Raw genomic sequence first — 14,937 nt, forward strand, 5'->3', positions numbered from 1 at the left:
AATCTTAGACTATATTTTGCATTAATGAACAAGGAAGGTTAATTTATTGAAACATTAATTTATATTTTCTCTTCCTTGATGTATTCACTGCTGTATCCCCAGTATCTCCTCGAAACAGTAGCTGCTCCATAGTCAATAAATACTTGTTGAAAAAATGCTATTGGGGAATATATGAATTGATTAATTAGAGCTATTTCACTTCCCTACTCCCAGAAGGTAGCTCTGTGTTCTCAGTCAAGGTTTCCTAGTCAATCCAAGAGGCTAAGGAGAGTTTCTAGGGAATTGAGATGGGACTTGTTTTTTATCCTGTGCTTGGAGTAGCAGAGGTCCGTGTTAGCAAAGCCCTACTGTCCTAGTTCTGGGGATGAGGAATGGCTGCCGGGGGACTTTGTGGGCTGCCTAGTAAAGAGCTAGGCTTGTTAGCAGCACAAGGGTAAGGCCTCTGGAGTCGTGTCTGTGGTCAGAAGAGGAGAAGAGGAAGAGGGTAATAAGGACCCGTCCGGGCCTGCATAGGCATCACTGCCTCACTCTGAGGTGGGCCAGGCTCAATGGCCACCATGAACAAGCACCTTCTCTTATTCTCTGGGCCCCATGAAAGCTACTACTTTCTCTCAACCCAGATAAATAGGATGGGGCTGGGGAAAGAGAGCTCTAAAAATATAAGCGAGATTGATTATGACAGGTTCCTGATATTAGGGTATGGACATAGCTTTCTTGGGGGCCACTATCCATCCTGCTCACCAGAAAGTCTGTGTCTCCTTCTCCCTGTGCCCCTCCTCCCTGCTCACGCTTTCTCTCTCTCTCATAAACAAACAAACAAACAAACAAACAAATAAATAATAAAATCTTTAAAAAAGAAAAGGTGCAGATGATTTATAACCTTTCACAAAACTGATGTTTTTAGGATGTTATAGCCTGGTGGAGAGGTTACCCCAAAGGGGTTATGATCTTATTGTCTTGTGGAAATTAACCAACCTTGTATCAAATTTGGCAAACTTATTTTGGCATTTCTTTCCCAACCACGTCCATAAATCTGCTCCTTTATTTTTTTATTTTTAAAGATTTTAATTATTTTTTTGACACAGATTGGGAAAGAGAACACAAGCATGGGGAGTGGCAGGCAGAGGGAGAGGGAGAAGCAGGCCCCCCGACGAGCAGGAAGCTGGATGTGGGCTCTATCTGAGGACCTTGGGATCATGACTTGAGCCAAAGGCAGACATTTAACCAACTGAGCCACCCAGGCGCCCTCTGTTCCTTTACTTTGGAACTAGCTCTTTTGTCTTCCTGCTGGTTCCTTCATTAATAAAATAAACAAATTTTTAAAATGTGGACACATGGTAAGAAATAAACTGAGCTTTTGTATAATAATGTCATAAATGACCCATGAATGGCATGAGAAGAGAGAGAAAGCACTAATATTTTTGTCCCAAGTCACCTCCTTTTATTAGAGGCACTTTTCACCAGTGAAATATGATCTGTCTCTCCTGTGAAGCCTGACCTAACAGAACTCCATTACTGTCACCGGCTTCCCTTCATCAATGTTTCATGACCCAAATGGATTATGAATCACAGGATGCAAAGGGCATCATATATCAGGAAAAAGAGGCAAAATCACTCTCAGGGTTCTAGACTTACAGTTCATGCTCTCATTGTCACTTAAAATAGCAAGTGCAAATAGAATCTTACTATGCAAATGAACTTTTACTTTGGTAGTAAAATTACTATTTAGGTAAGTGCTATTTCCCACGTTGCTAGAAAGGCCTGAAGTTATTACTAAGACAAGTGTTGCCTACCTCACACTTTACAGCCATTTATTTTGTCCAAGGAAACTAAGAGAAATGTTATAAAATATAGGAAAACGCTGAATGTAAACAAAGGCAGTTTCCAAGGCCAGAGTATTATGCAACTGAAAAGACTTGGAAACTTTTCAGCAATTTAGTAGCGCATCAGATGTGCTGGTTTAGGATTGAGGATGAAGTACAGACTGTAACACATAGTGAAGAGCAGCCTTCCTTTCAACCATGACTTGTTTATTTATTTATTTTTTCCAGCATCTAATTTCATTATAAGCAAAGACTGGAATAAAGGAGAACATCTATACGCAATACTGGCAAACTGCAAATACTGCTTAATATGTAACTAGAGGAATGGTAAACAAGACAATTACAGCCATAAATTTGAGTTGAGGCTGTTTTGCTATCACCGTGGCTGTATTAGTAGTTCTCGGGCTTGAGCCGGCATCAGAATCATTTGGAAGTCTTATCCAAACAGATTGTTGGGCCCCACTACCACCGGGGTTTCTGCTTTAGCAGCTGTAAGTGTGGGAGTGGGGGGCCCAGAATCTGCATTTCAAACAAGTTCCCAGGTGATGCTGATACTGCTGACGGAGGGACCTCACTATCAGAACTTCACATGCTGACATTATGTGTATGCAAGTGGAACTCTGGAGTTCACAAATGTCCCCGATGTAGGCATCTCTTTGTTACATCACATGATTTTGAAAAATGCTCCACAGTACAGCCACCTCCTGGAAGTGCCTGGGCTTTAAAAACAGCCATTTTAATTGGTTTAAGCTAATTGGATTTTCAGGTATTAACATTCTCTAAAGAAGAAAGCATTTTGTTCCCTCAGCTGTTGATTGTTCTGAATGGTAAGCACCAGGCAAAAGATAAGAATTAAATAACTCTTTAAGAATATTGTTTTATTCTCTTTGTTCAAAATTATGATTGTGATCCAAGTTATGATTTGAAAATTACTGTGTTTGTGGCTGTGGTTGTCCTAGCACAATAAATCTGTTGGCTAACCTCTATGTCAGCCATTCATAACCCCTATACAACTGCCTTTATGTTACTGCTAGAGATTTCCCACCCAAACACCTGTTTAAAAAGCTCAGTATCTTTTCAAAAGAGATTGATGGGGAAAAGGGAGCTGCTTAGCAGTAGAAATGAAAAATATAACAACTAGCAGACCTTGGGTAACAGTGTAACATAATAATTAAAAGCATAATCTTTGGAGTCAGACTGCTGGGGCCAAATCCTGTTTGGATTTCATAGCAACTGGTGACCTTGGAAAAACTGCTTAATCTCTTTAATCCCCAGTATTCTTATCTGCAAAGTGTATATTAATTTACAGAGACTGTATAAGAATCGGCTACAATAACTCATGTAAACATACACACAAAATGCTCAGTACACAGCAAGTGCTAGAAAAGTCGACTTTTGTCATCATCTTTCCAGTTAGCGCTTATCAGGTGTGACTTTAGAAATTCATTTAAAAATTATCTTTAGATAATTTAGAGCACTTTTGTTTAGTGGTTAATGAAGATTGATTGGATTCTTACATAGAACAGATAAATTCATTCCTCATTGAACGGTCATGATTTTTTTTTCTTATTGTTGAAGGTACACAAAAAAAGTTGTACCATATGTGTCAAAGAGCAAATTCCTAGAGCTTTGTGCAAGGTGGGAGCATATGGTTCCCGTCTCCATCCTACTATGAAATTCTATGTTGTAGAATGTCAAAGCAAATCAGTGCTTATTTTGACAAAAGATGGACAGTCTATTATCATGCATAACCAAAAATTATTTTTGAAATTGCCTTTAAAAATGATAAAAGAATAAAATTTTGTCATTTTCATATTTTTATATATTTTATTTTTATCTGCCTTTCAGTTATCCATTAAATAGCCACTACTTTCAAATTGTTAAATTTCACAAGTGTTGTTTTTTCTCCTTTTTGTTAGTATTCTCTTATTTTTCCACTTCAGCAAGTGTTTGTTGAGTACCTACTATGTGCAGATTTCCTACTATGCTGAAAGTGATCGTTCAGATTTCTTTCCTTCTTGCCTTCCTACTGTTCTTGCCCTTCTGCCTTTTCTTTGCTCCTTCCTTCCATCTTTGCTTGCTTCTTTCCTCATTGGTAGCTCACTGTGTAAGGTCAGGAGGGGACAAGGGATGTTGATGTGGCTCCTGTACTGTCTTCCAACAAGCAAAACTGTGTTTATAAAGTGTACTGTCTAATTGTTTCTAATAGACATAAAGGTCTTGATACTCCTTATAATTGAATTCTTCTTTCTAACCTTTCCCGAGCCTCACTTATGGCTTGTGGATTGTAGACACTCAATCACATTTGCAGAACTGAAATGGAATGGAATGCAAACTGTCAGTATTTTGAACAGTAAGAAGGTTCAGAAGGCATTGGGGAGGGGAGGCACAAAATTCTGTATGGTCTCAGATCTGACGACAATCCTAATTTATATTACAAAGTTTCTGGAAGAAAGTGATGAATATTCTTTAAAATCACTTAGCTCATACTAATCCTAGAAATGTAAGTAATAATCAGGGTTTGCAATGAGAAGGGAAATAGATGGTTTGTGAGTTCTCTCGGGTGAATAAGCTTGATGAAGCTGATATGAAGTGGTATGTGGTTAGAACAAAAGCTTTAGAAGCTGATGGGTGTGATTTGAGTAATGGCTCTTCTGCCCCTTTGCTACTTCTCTCTAAGATGAATTTCTCATGTAAGATGGGGATATTAATTCCCAAGATTATTGTAAGAATTTCTAATATATGAATTATTTGAATATACATATCTGCACTTGTATCTTAAAGTTTCAATTGTTCTGATTTGGGATACTGCCAACTTGATGGAATTATGACAATATGGAACTAAGCACTTGCTTTGCCAAAGTCAGCAAAATCAAAGAGTAGCATGATTATGATTAAGTACTGGAGAGCCTGGTTCTTGCACCTTCTTATTAGGTCCATCTTAGGTTGGCAAGAACCTGTCTTGGAGCTATCTTTCCAGTGTCCAGAGTTGGCAAAGAACTACTTAACCATCACTTTCCAGCAAAAGTCGGATTAATTTTCTTTTGCCTAGCCACTGTCTCAACCCATTAATTAGAAAATGCCAATTTTACATCACTTGTGTTGTTCTTCAACTCTTCAAATGTTTTCTAACTTTTCAGATTGTATGAATACTTTAAACAATTAACTCCAGGAAATACTAATTACTCAGTTGTGTATGGGTCAAGAAACTTTATTCTTAAATACAGAGAGATTATATAATTTATTATAATCTCTTGCCAGTCTGATTAGTGTATTCAAAACACTATTTGAAAGGGACTAGACTACATTTTTCCTTTTCTCGATCTTGAAAAGAATATAAGCTAACATAGGAATTCTCCATTTTCTTTGTGATCCTGAAATATAAATTTTTTTTAAAAATGTGATTTTGAAAAAGGCTTGCATATAGCTCCTTGTCTGTTGAACCTAAGATGGTTTATGTTGGCTCGAGAGAGAGAAGACATTTCCTTGATTTTTCCATGAGCCATCTGTGTGACAGTGGAGCAGTAACAAGTTTTGGTAAGCTGAAATTGTTTACTTGAATAGTTTGCAAGCCAGTTTTAAGTTAAAAATTTTAACCACCTTCATCATCTTATCCACCTAGAGAAATCATACATTTAAAGGTAGTATGCTTCTAGCAGTAAAAACCTTTATTTTATTACAATTAGTCTATTCTCTTCCTGTTTCATTTGAATGATTTAGTATTTTAGATGATTAAATCCCCAATTCATTAGATTGTCTTAATTTAACCGTAAACTGGATTTACAATTAGGAGATTATGAATTTTCTTAGTTTAGACAAATATTGATAAACATGCATTTAAAAATATTTATTTATTTATTTTAGAGAGAGAGTGTGTGAGCATGGGGAGGAGCAGAGGGGGGTGGTTAAAGAATCTCAAGCAGACTCTGCATTGAGTGTGGAGTGGGACAGGGGGCTCAATCCCATGACCCTGAGATAACAACCTGAGCCAAAACCAAGAGTCAGAGGCTTAACCAACCAAACACTCAGGGGCCCCAACATGTAGTATTTTTAAAAAAGCAAATTCAGAGATAAATTCTTTACAAATAATTGGTAACTTTCTAAGGGATTCACATTTTATCTAGACCGAGAACTGTCACAGTGCATTTCAAACTATGTTTTGGAGGACAAAATTGGGAAGCTCACACAAATTTTCCAAAGCACATTGTGCTTGCTTAAAGGCACACCAGTGGGCAAGTGGAAGGACAATGTGGTGGGATGAAATCAGACAACCAGCAGGAGAGTAGCAGTCATTGGAATAATAAGATAAATGCATTGTGGGTCTCCATGGCAACCAGGGACCCCAGCTGATCCTCTGCCCCTACAGCGTTGTGTAGAACAGCCCACCTGCGCCAAATCTCCCCTTGCTGCAGAAACAAATGTTCTATTGCTATATTAAATTGTTCCAAGGATCCAGGTTATGAAACTGTACCAATTACTTTAGCTGAATCTAAATCTCTAATGCACTTAACAAGAAATGTTTCTCTAATAAATATTATCAATTTTAAAAAAGATACATTTAGAATGAACACAGAGGATGAAAATACATTTTCATGCTACATTTACAATTCATTAAGCCTCCCAGGGTTATTTGTTCTGCAAGTGAGCTGACTTGTTTTCCAGCAGATTCTTGGGAGCAGTAATGTCCACCCCTCTCCAGCGAATGTCAGAAATGGGGAGAGGGGGCAGTTCTTTTAGTGGCCTGGAAAGGTTTCCAGAGGTCTTCTGTTTCCTCAGCATTTCCCATCTGGCTGTGTCCTCTTTCTTTATGCCACTTACTAGCTCTGGGTGCATAGACCATTTTCTTAATCTCACTGTGCCTTACTTTCCTGTCTATAAAATAAGGGTAATAAATAAACTTATCTCACATAGCCATTTGTCAGGATCAAACGAGCTTACATATATTAGAAGGCTATCATAGCATTCAGTGATATTTGCTATTATCATAATTGTCTCTTCACCTCAGATAAAATATTTCCTCTTAGTTTTAATTTCTGATCTAGTATACTCAAGAAAATTTCTCAAAAAAAAAAAAAGAAAATTTCTCTTGCTCACTTCATCTCACTTATTTTCAACTTGATTGTAGACTGCATAAATGTGGACACATTTCTTAAGAGATCTTTGTCATTTTAGATCAAGGCTACACCCTTATAAAGTGTTTGAGCAAATAAAAAGATTGAGACTGACTTTGGCCTTCTTGGCAGTCTTACCCAAAGGAGATAATTAGTTATAGACAAACAAATTACACTGGAGTTGAGGATCATGGGATGGACAGGTCTGGTACATACCATAGTTCCACCAGTGATTAGCTGGGTGCCCCTGAAGAAAAATTTGACTATACTGAGACTCTTTAAAGGATTCTTAAAATGAGGCTATAAGGGGCGCCTGGATGGCTCAGTCAGTTAAGCATCTGCATTTGGCTCAGGTCATGATCCCAGGATCCTGGGATCCAGCCTGGCATCAGGCTCCTTGCTCAGCCAGGAGTCTGCTTTACCTCTGCCCTTTTCCCTGCTTGTGCTCTCTCTCTTTCCTCTCAAATAAATGAAATCTTTTTAAAAAATGAGGCTAATAGTAATTCACAGGATTATTTGAGTATTAGACATCATGTATGAAAAGTACAAAGTCTCTAATTCTCACAAATGGTAGCTCTTAGTATTATCATTACTCTAATACTATAATTATTTATTCCTCAACATAAAATTTATTTTAATGTGACAGTCAGGATCCTGATATGTAAGTACTTGGGTCCATGGGGCATACATGTGAATGAATGCTCAATATGTAAGTTCCTCTTCTTGGTGTTCTATTGTAGAAATATTGTTAATACTGGAGTAGAAGAGATTTTGTATTGCAGAATGATGGAGGGATCCCTGGGTGGCTCAGTGGTTTAGTGCCTGCCTTCCGTCCAGGGCGTGATCCTGGAGTCGCGGGATCGATTCCCACATCAGGTTCACTGCACAGAGCCTGCTTCTCCCTCTGCCTGTGTCTCTGCCTCTCTCTCTCTCTCTCTCTCTCTCTATGTGTGTGTTTTTCATGAATAAATAAATAAAATCTTTAAAAAAAACCAACAAACAAAATGATGGAAAGGTAATGGTAGAAAAAAGAAAAAGTGCTAAATATATAGTGAATTCATTAAGACATGTTCAACCAAATATACATATAATTCAATATATACATATGATATATGTATATTATCATCAGTTATCTCAAGCATTGAGATAGATTACTGAATGAGAAAACATATGAAATACAGAATATAGAAAAAAATACTTTGAACTTTTTGTGAAAATTTAAATAAAATATTTATGATATAAATTATCTAGTAGAAAAAGTGGGTTTGGGGCAGCCTGGGTGGCTCAGCCGTTTAGCGCCGCCTTCAGCCTAGGGCCTGATCCTGGAGACCCAGGATCGAGTCCCACGTCGGGCTCCCTGTATGGAGCCTGCTTCTCCCTCTGCCTGTGTCTCTGCCTTTCTCTCTCTCTCTCTCTCTCTCTCTGTCTCTCATAAATAAATAAATAAATAAATAAATAAATAAATAAATAAATAAAATCTTTTTAAAAAAGTGGGTTTGGGGAACCTGTGTGGCTCAGTTGGTTGGGCATCCAACTCAATTTTGGCTCAGGTCATGATCTTGAGGTTGTGAGGCTGAGCCCCCATTTAGGCTCCACATTGGGTGTGGAGCCTGCTTGGGATTCTCTCTCTCCCTCTACACCTCCCCCATCCTACACACTTTCTCTCAATCTTTCTCTAAGTTAAAAAGAAAAAGAAAAAAAAAAAAGAGGTGGGTTTATAAAAGAATCTTTTTTTCTTTCTTTCTTTCTTTCTTTTTTTTTTTTTTTTGTTGTTGTTACCTGTGCTGGAGGCACTAATTCCAACTCAGAAGCTGACTCAGAGTTCAGGGCGCTTTTCCCACCACTTAGTTCTGGTTGAGATCTGTGCTCTGAGGACCTATAGGGGTTGAATAAAGGAGATCAATGTACATCAAGAAACAAATTCAGCTAGAAAACCAGTCAAGAAACCTAGTTAATCTGGATCACTGAGAGCCATGATAACAAAGCTCTCATCAGAATTTCGATGAAAAAGATATTTTCTATATAATTTTATTATAACGACCACTTTTGAAATTTAAGTGGCTGCAGTGTGCTAGGTGTAATTGTCTCCGATTGATTTAGAATTCTGTTCAATTATGTACAAACAGTAAATAAATGCATCTAGTTTTGTTACAAACAGATTTGCTTTATTAAAAGTATTGTGTTTTGGGGAGGGGAGTACCTCACAAAGTGTTCCAAGTGTAATTTGATCTTTATATAGAACTTGAAATGTCATAATAAATAGGGGCAACAGGAGACTGAGGCATGCTGCCCTTTAGGAAGCTTTAAAAGCATGGTAAAATTCAGGTAGCCAATTTTTCTCATGGGCACCCACAGATTATTGTTAATTAGTACATTATCTGACAGTGATGATTAAGATAGTCAGGAAAGGTACCTGTTACCAGGTACTTTTTTCTTTTTTTATTGTTTATACATATATTTAATTTTATTTAAATTCAATTAATTAATATATATTATTGGTTTCAGAGGTAGAGGTCAGTGATTCATCAGTCTTATATAACCCCCAGTACTCATTATATCACGTGCCCTCCTTAATGTCCATCACCCAGTTACCCCATCCCTCTACCATCTTCCCTTCCAACAACACTCAGTTTGAGAAACATTTACTTTAACTACCTTTTATGTAACATATTGAATATGCACACATATGTACATATATGTATAAACCTATTTTTATGGATCAACTCAATTATACAATCAAAAAATTATCAACAAATATTGGATCCTGAATTATGAACCTACCAAAATCATTTTTGGCTGAATTTTTGATAATTTAGGTGAGATACTTAGTTTTAGAAGCCACAACAATTAACACTGATACCGAGGGTTGAACATGGCACCAGATATTTGGATTGACTGAACTCATTAGCTATTTCAGTACACAGGAGAAATACCCATACAGCTGATACACCTTTAGCTATTTTGTGATGTTAAAATATCTTACCATAAGAGTTCTTTTGATCCAGTTCTAGATGAGCATGATTTTCTCTCTGCCATTGGATGCCCCTTGCTATTTCGATCTCCATGAAACTTAACATCATCCCATTTTTCCAGTTGTGTTTGAATGTCTATGAAGGAGATAGGAATGGGGTAAGAGGGACAGTGGATTTCACGAAGTACAGAGAGAAGTAGAGAATTTAAGATTAAGAAGTCTTATACAAGTGAACTTCACTCAACTGATGCTCCTAAGCCCAAGACCAACTTTTTAAGATTGCATGAAAATTAGTTAAAACATGTTCGGCTAAATAAAAATGAGACCTATTAAGAGAAATTGATTTGGTTTTAGTTAAACACAATCGAGTTTGTTATATCTGAATTTACTTCAAGAGCTATGTGCATTCTGAGTTCTGTGTATAAATCCATGGAATCCCATGAGAATGAATGTGTAGAGTACTATCCCGTCTGCCTCCAGCTGAAGAGGTGGCTTTGAGGCAGTCTGGCATGTTTCTAGAAAGAAATTCTATGAAAAGAGATGAACCTCACTGTTAAAAGAAGATAGGAAGGAACTGGAACACTTTTCACAGCTTTTGTAAAATGGCTTAATTTTTCATCAATTGAGGGAATGAATAATGGGAATAGAAAGAAGGGAAGCAATGGAGAAAGTCAAGAGAGTGCTAGAACCATTTTCTCCCTGTGTTTTAATTCTTAAGAACTTGGCTAGGTTTGTTCTCATTAACAGGTGTGTGACTGTAAGTAAATCACTTAAACAGCTCTGAGCTCCAGGTTTTTAATTTATAAAAAGATAGGTTTGTAGTCAGTGTCCTCCAAAATTTTTAAACTATTTTTATGACTTCTTCATATGACATTTTCTCAAAAGCAGAGAAATGAAAGCTTCATTTTATAGTTTATTGTGTTACGTTGTAGTACATTGAATAATATATCCTTATATAAGTGTGTAAATTTCATTATCCATCAGTACAACTGAAAAATCCTAAAGCTTTCCTCCAAAGAGACAGGCCTCAGAGAGGGACATGGCAGGGGAAAGGAGACATGTTATTCTTGGCTGTCTGAAGTAACTGTCACTTTCTTTCTCCTGAGAAAGGAGACTATAATTTGACTAGTTCCATGAGATGGAATTAAGCTCTCCTTTCTCAGGAAGATATATAGTAGATAAAAGTATGGGTTTTGAAGTTAATCAGAACTAGGTTCAAATTCCAGGTCTTTCTCATACTAACTGAGATGTTAGTTACTTAAGATTCAAGTTATTTAAATTTGAAAACATGGGTCCTCTCTTATTTCTGAGTTACAGTGAATTAATGGACTAATGCATGTAAATCATGTAGCATAGTCCTGGACATGATAAGCCATCAATAATTGGTAGCTGTTGTTATTATATCAGATACATCCCCATGCATGTTACATGTTCTGGCTGGCTATTCATAGACCTTGTGTTAAAGCTGTTCTCTCTCACTCTACTGGCTATCTCTCACTCTAGACTAAATGCTCCTAGAGTGCAAGATTCATGTCTCATTCTTACTTGTAATTCCAATGTCTCATATGGTACCTGCCATCTATCAAGAACTCAATACATGCAGGTTGAATAAATAAATGAATGAATCCACATCAGTTATGCAAAATTGAACTCCCCAAATACTTTTTTTTTTTTTTTTTAGATTTTATTTATTCATTCATGAGAGACACAAAGAGAGAGAGAGAGGCAGAGACACAGGCAGAGGGAGAAGCAGGCTCCATGCGGGGAGCCTGATGCGGGACTCCATCCCGGGACTCCAGGATCACACTCTGGGCTGAGAGCAGGTGCTAAACTGCTAAGCCATCCAGGGATTCCCCCCACCCCCCAATACTGTTTAATTCAAGCACAAAAGAAGTGTGTGCTGCCCATATTCCTTCATGGAATCAATCTTTTCTACTCCTTTGCCACATGGTCTTAATATCATTTGTGGAACTTCCTTGTGTTAAGGCAAGGGCCAGCAGCAGCAGACACATGCTATTACCTTACCTAAATCTAAGGATGATGTCTCTGGGCCTCGGACAGGCTGGCCTCTCTGTTCAGCATCTGCACTGATGAGATCAGATCCATCAGCCTTTTTCTTGAGGGACGAAGTTTTCGATGAGGCCTCCAACTTCTTGGCTTTGGTTTGGGTTTGAGAGACAGGTTCACTCAGGTCAAGGAGATCCAAACCTGTGGTCAGTACTATCAGAGACAGAAAAGGTTAAGATAAGCTCACTCACTGCTCTGAAATTATTTTTTAAAAATAGGTTTTAGTTGGCTGCAGAAGGATTTTGTGGTTGTAGTGTAGGTTAGAAGTATCAAATCAAGCTAGCTCCCTATTGATTTATAAAGATGGCCTGTATTTAGACTGAGAAGTTTGCTACATGTTCTCCTTTATTTGACACAGTACAAACCCACAAGATGGGACTTAGAGCAGCCTCACCAGTGATGAAAGTTTAAATAAAATTAAAATAATAAAATTCAATCTAAATTCAGGTACCACTTACTTTATTGCTTTGCCTTATTTATAGAGAAGTGTATTTTACAGTGCAGTTTTCCCAGAGAAGAGTGTATCATATTCAGAGACATGTTTGCAAAACAGTTATGAGGAAGATTTGCAAAAGTTTCTAATGTCTTTGTATTTTAAATTTCAAACGTTGTGTATACTAAAGTATACAGGATATAAAGGAATGTTGTTAATCATTGCTTATTTAATTAAGCAGTTCAATCAGAAAACAGCTTGCTGTTTGGGCTCACACTAGAGAAGTATCTCACAATCCATAGCTGATGAGTAGATACACATGTTAATGCCTTTGCTGCTTAATATGCAAATTTAAATTTCCATGTAACGAACCATAAAATGGCTACACTTTCACTTCCTAGCAGGTTGATTACATTGCATTAAATACACTAATGAAGGCAGAAATAATAATTTGTTCAGATGCAGAGTAGGCAAATAAGAATGAAAAAGGCAAGTTTTGTAATTCTTCCTCCTTCTTTCTCTTACCATGCAAGTCACCAGGGTTTGACTAGTTCATCTTGAGAAATGGAAAGTTCCAGTTAAGGGAGGTCCCCTCCAGCCCTGCCACTCCCCTGGTTCACACACCTGAAATGCAGGCTTCTGGACTGGCCTGGTGGCTTCCTGGCCTGGGATCTCTTCACCCAGATAGTGTAGGAACGCCAACAAAGTGACAGAGAAATCCTGTTAATCCTCTCTTGCACCGTCTACAACAGAGGCTGCATGTGCCACTTCTCCTCTTTGACCTCTCGGATCACCCTCTTGGTAAGGAATGGATTTTTGCTGGTATCTTAACACTCTTCGACGTGCTTCCCCCTTGCACTCAAGGCACAGTCACGGCTCAGTGGACTTCACATCCTGGATTTCTCTAGTACCATACTGTCCTCATGAGCTAACCACCCCTATAGGATCTTTAAGATTATGTGTCAAGCTGTATTCTAAATAGTCTCCTTTGCCTGATTTCAATCACAGGGGTGGATGTTAATGGTGAAGTGGAAAGACCAGGCTCTAGCTGCTTAGCTGTGTGGCTCCGAGTAAGTTTCTTGACTTTGCTGAGTTTGTTTCGTCCTCTGAAAAATGCAGATTAAGCCTCAAGATGAATTTATCTAATTTGTATACTGAATGTGTAAAGTGCCAGGCATACAATAGGTATTCAGTAACTGTGATTTCCCTTCTCTGGTGGCCACTTTGTGATGCTTTTCTTTCTTTTTTGTTGAACCCCTCCTAGTCTCCCTGCTTTTTTTCTATTTTGGGCAGGAAGCACATCCGTACATTGACAGAAAAGAGAAACACTGCTGGGAATAAAACAGACCGAGACAAAGATATCGGTCTACAGAGGATGCTATGAGGTACATTTATCAGAAAATGGCCTGCAAGCATCAGCTTATCTCATCTGAGCCTTCCTGAGGAGATGGGAGCCAATTCCCTATGCTAAGATGCTCTGAGATAGGCCAGCAAGCACCTCAAATGGGAGGGAAAGAAGTGGCTTTGAGAGCTGAGCTGCCTGGCTTGCATTTAAGCATGGCAAGCAGCCAAAATAGGCTAAGATGTAACAACACATTTCATATTCTTTGAATGTTTAAGCAGAAATTTCCAGGCCACTGTTAAGTTGGCAGAGATTCTAGGCCCACCAAAATTCCCTTGTAAGAGAAGGAAGGAAATGGTAAGTCTCTGGAACACCATATATGTCTTTTTACTAATTGTACAAACAATTAGGAATTAGTTACTTGTTCCTATACTTCTTTTAGAAGCAAATTATACAGGACTTGTCTATTCATATATACGAAGTACATTTGTTATGGAAAAATAACTGGTGAATATTAATTTAATTCTATATCTGCTTCTCACCATTCAGAACAAATGAATTACTAAAAGAGTGAATTGCAATATCCAACTTGGCTCTGCAAGTCTTTCCCTCTCCAAACTAGCCTGGGCACTTCCTGTGTTGGTTCTGAGCTCTCTGTTCCTTTGTTCTTTGCCCAGCAATTGTGAAATAAATGCTTGGCACACACAAAAAGCTCTATTTGTTACCCAGTTGATGAAGAGGGTGGCTTGGGGTGAATGGTAAGCTTTGAAGCTGAGAGAGTCCCTGGGGATTACAATTTCAAAAGCATAGAAGGATGGGTGCAGCCTTTTACTTTCTGGAGGAAGACAAATTGCATTTTAGCAAGTGTGTGTTTGTGTGTGTGTGTGCACGTGTGCATGCACGCGCACATGCACGCGTGTGTTGCACACATATGCACTTCAGTTAAGACTTAGAAATAAAGGGCCTCAGTGTTCCATATGGACTTCAAGGAGAGCATATCTTGGCATGGAAGGGGATATTTGCTCTGCTGATTTTCTTAACCCAATTTTAAAGATTCTCTTAGACACATGAAAGCTTGGGTTCCAGAATCTGTGTATTTAAATCAAGATAGTCACCTCTTATAATGGATGTGAAAATGTGTGTGTATGTGTGTGTGTGTTTGTGAGAGACAGAGAAAGATAGAGAGAGAC

General features: G+C 38.1%; 1 protein-coding gene across 21 annotated transcripts in view; it reads right to left on the bottom strand.

Moving 5' to 3' along the window:
* The window catches only part of PEX5L (peroxisomal biogenesis factor 5 like), a 315,279-nt gene that overhangs the window by 76,288 nt on the left and 224,054 nt on the right, over positions 1-14,937 (bottom strand). For all 21 annotated transcript variants that reach the window (XM_038583444.1, XM_038583441.1, XM_038583448.1 and 18 more), the window contains 3 exons: positions 11,931-12,125; positions 9,918-10,041; positions 8,714-8,810 (listed from right to left, as the gene is read on the bottom strand). In XM_038583444.1, the coding sequence (XP_038439372.1) occupies positions 8,714-8,810; positions 9,918-10,041; positions 11,931-12,125 (416 nt within the window). The remainder of the gene's footprint in view (positions 1-8,713; positions 8,811-9,917; positions 10,042-11,930; positions 12,126-14,937) is intronic.

This window comes from Canis lupus, chromosome 34 (assembly GCF_011100685.1).
Source record: "Canis lupus familiaris isolate Mischka breed German Shepherd chromosome 34, alternate assembly UU_Cfam_GSD_1.0, whole genome shotgun sequence".
In the NCBI taxonomy this organism is placed as follows: domain Eukaryota; kingdom Metazoa; phylum Chordata; class Mammalia; order Carnivora; family Canidae; genus Canis; species Canis lupus.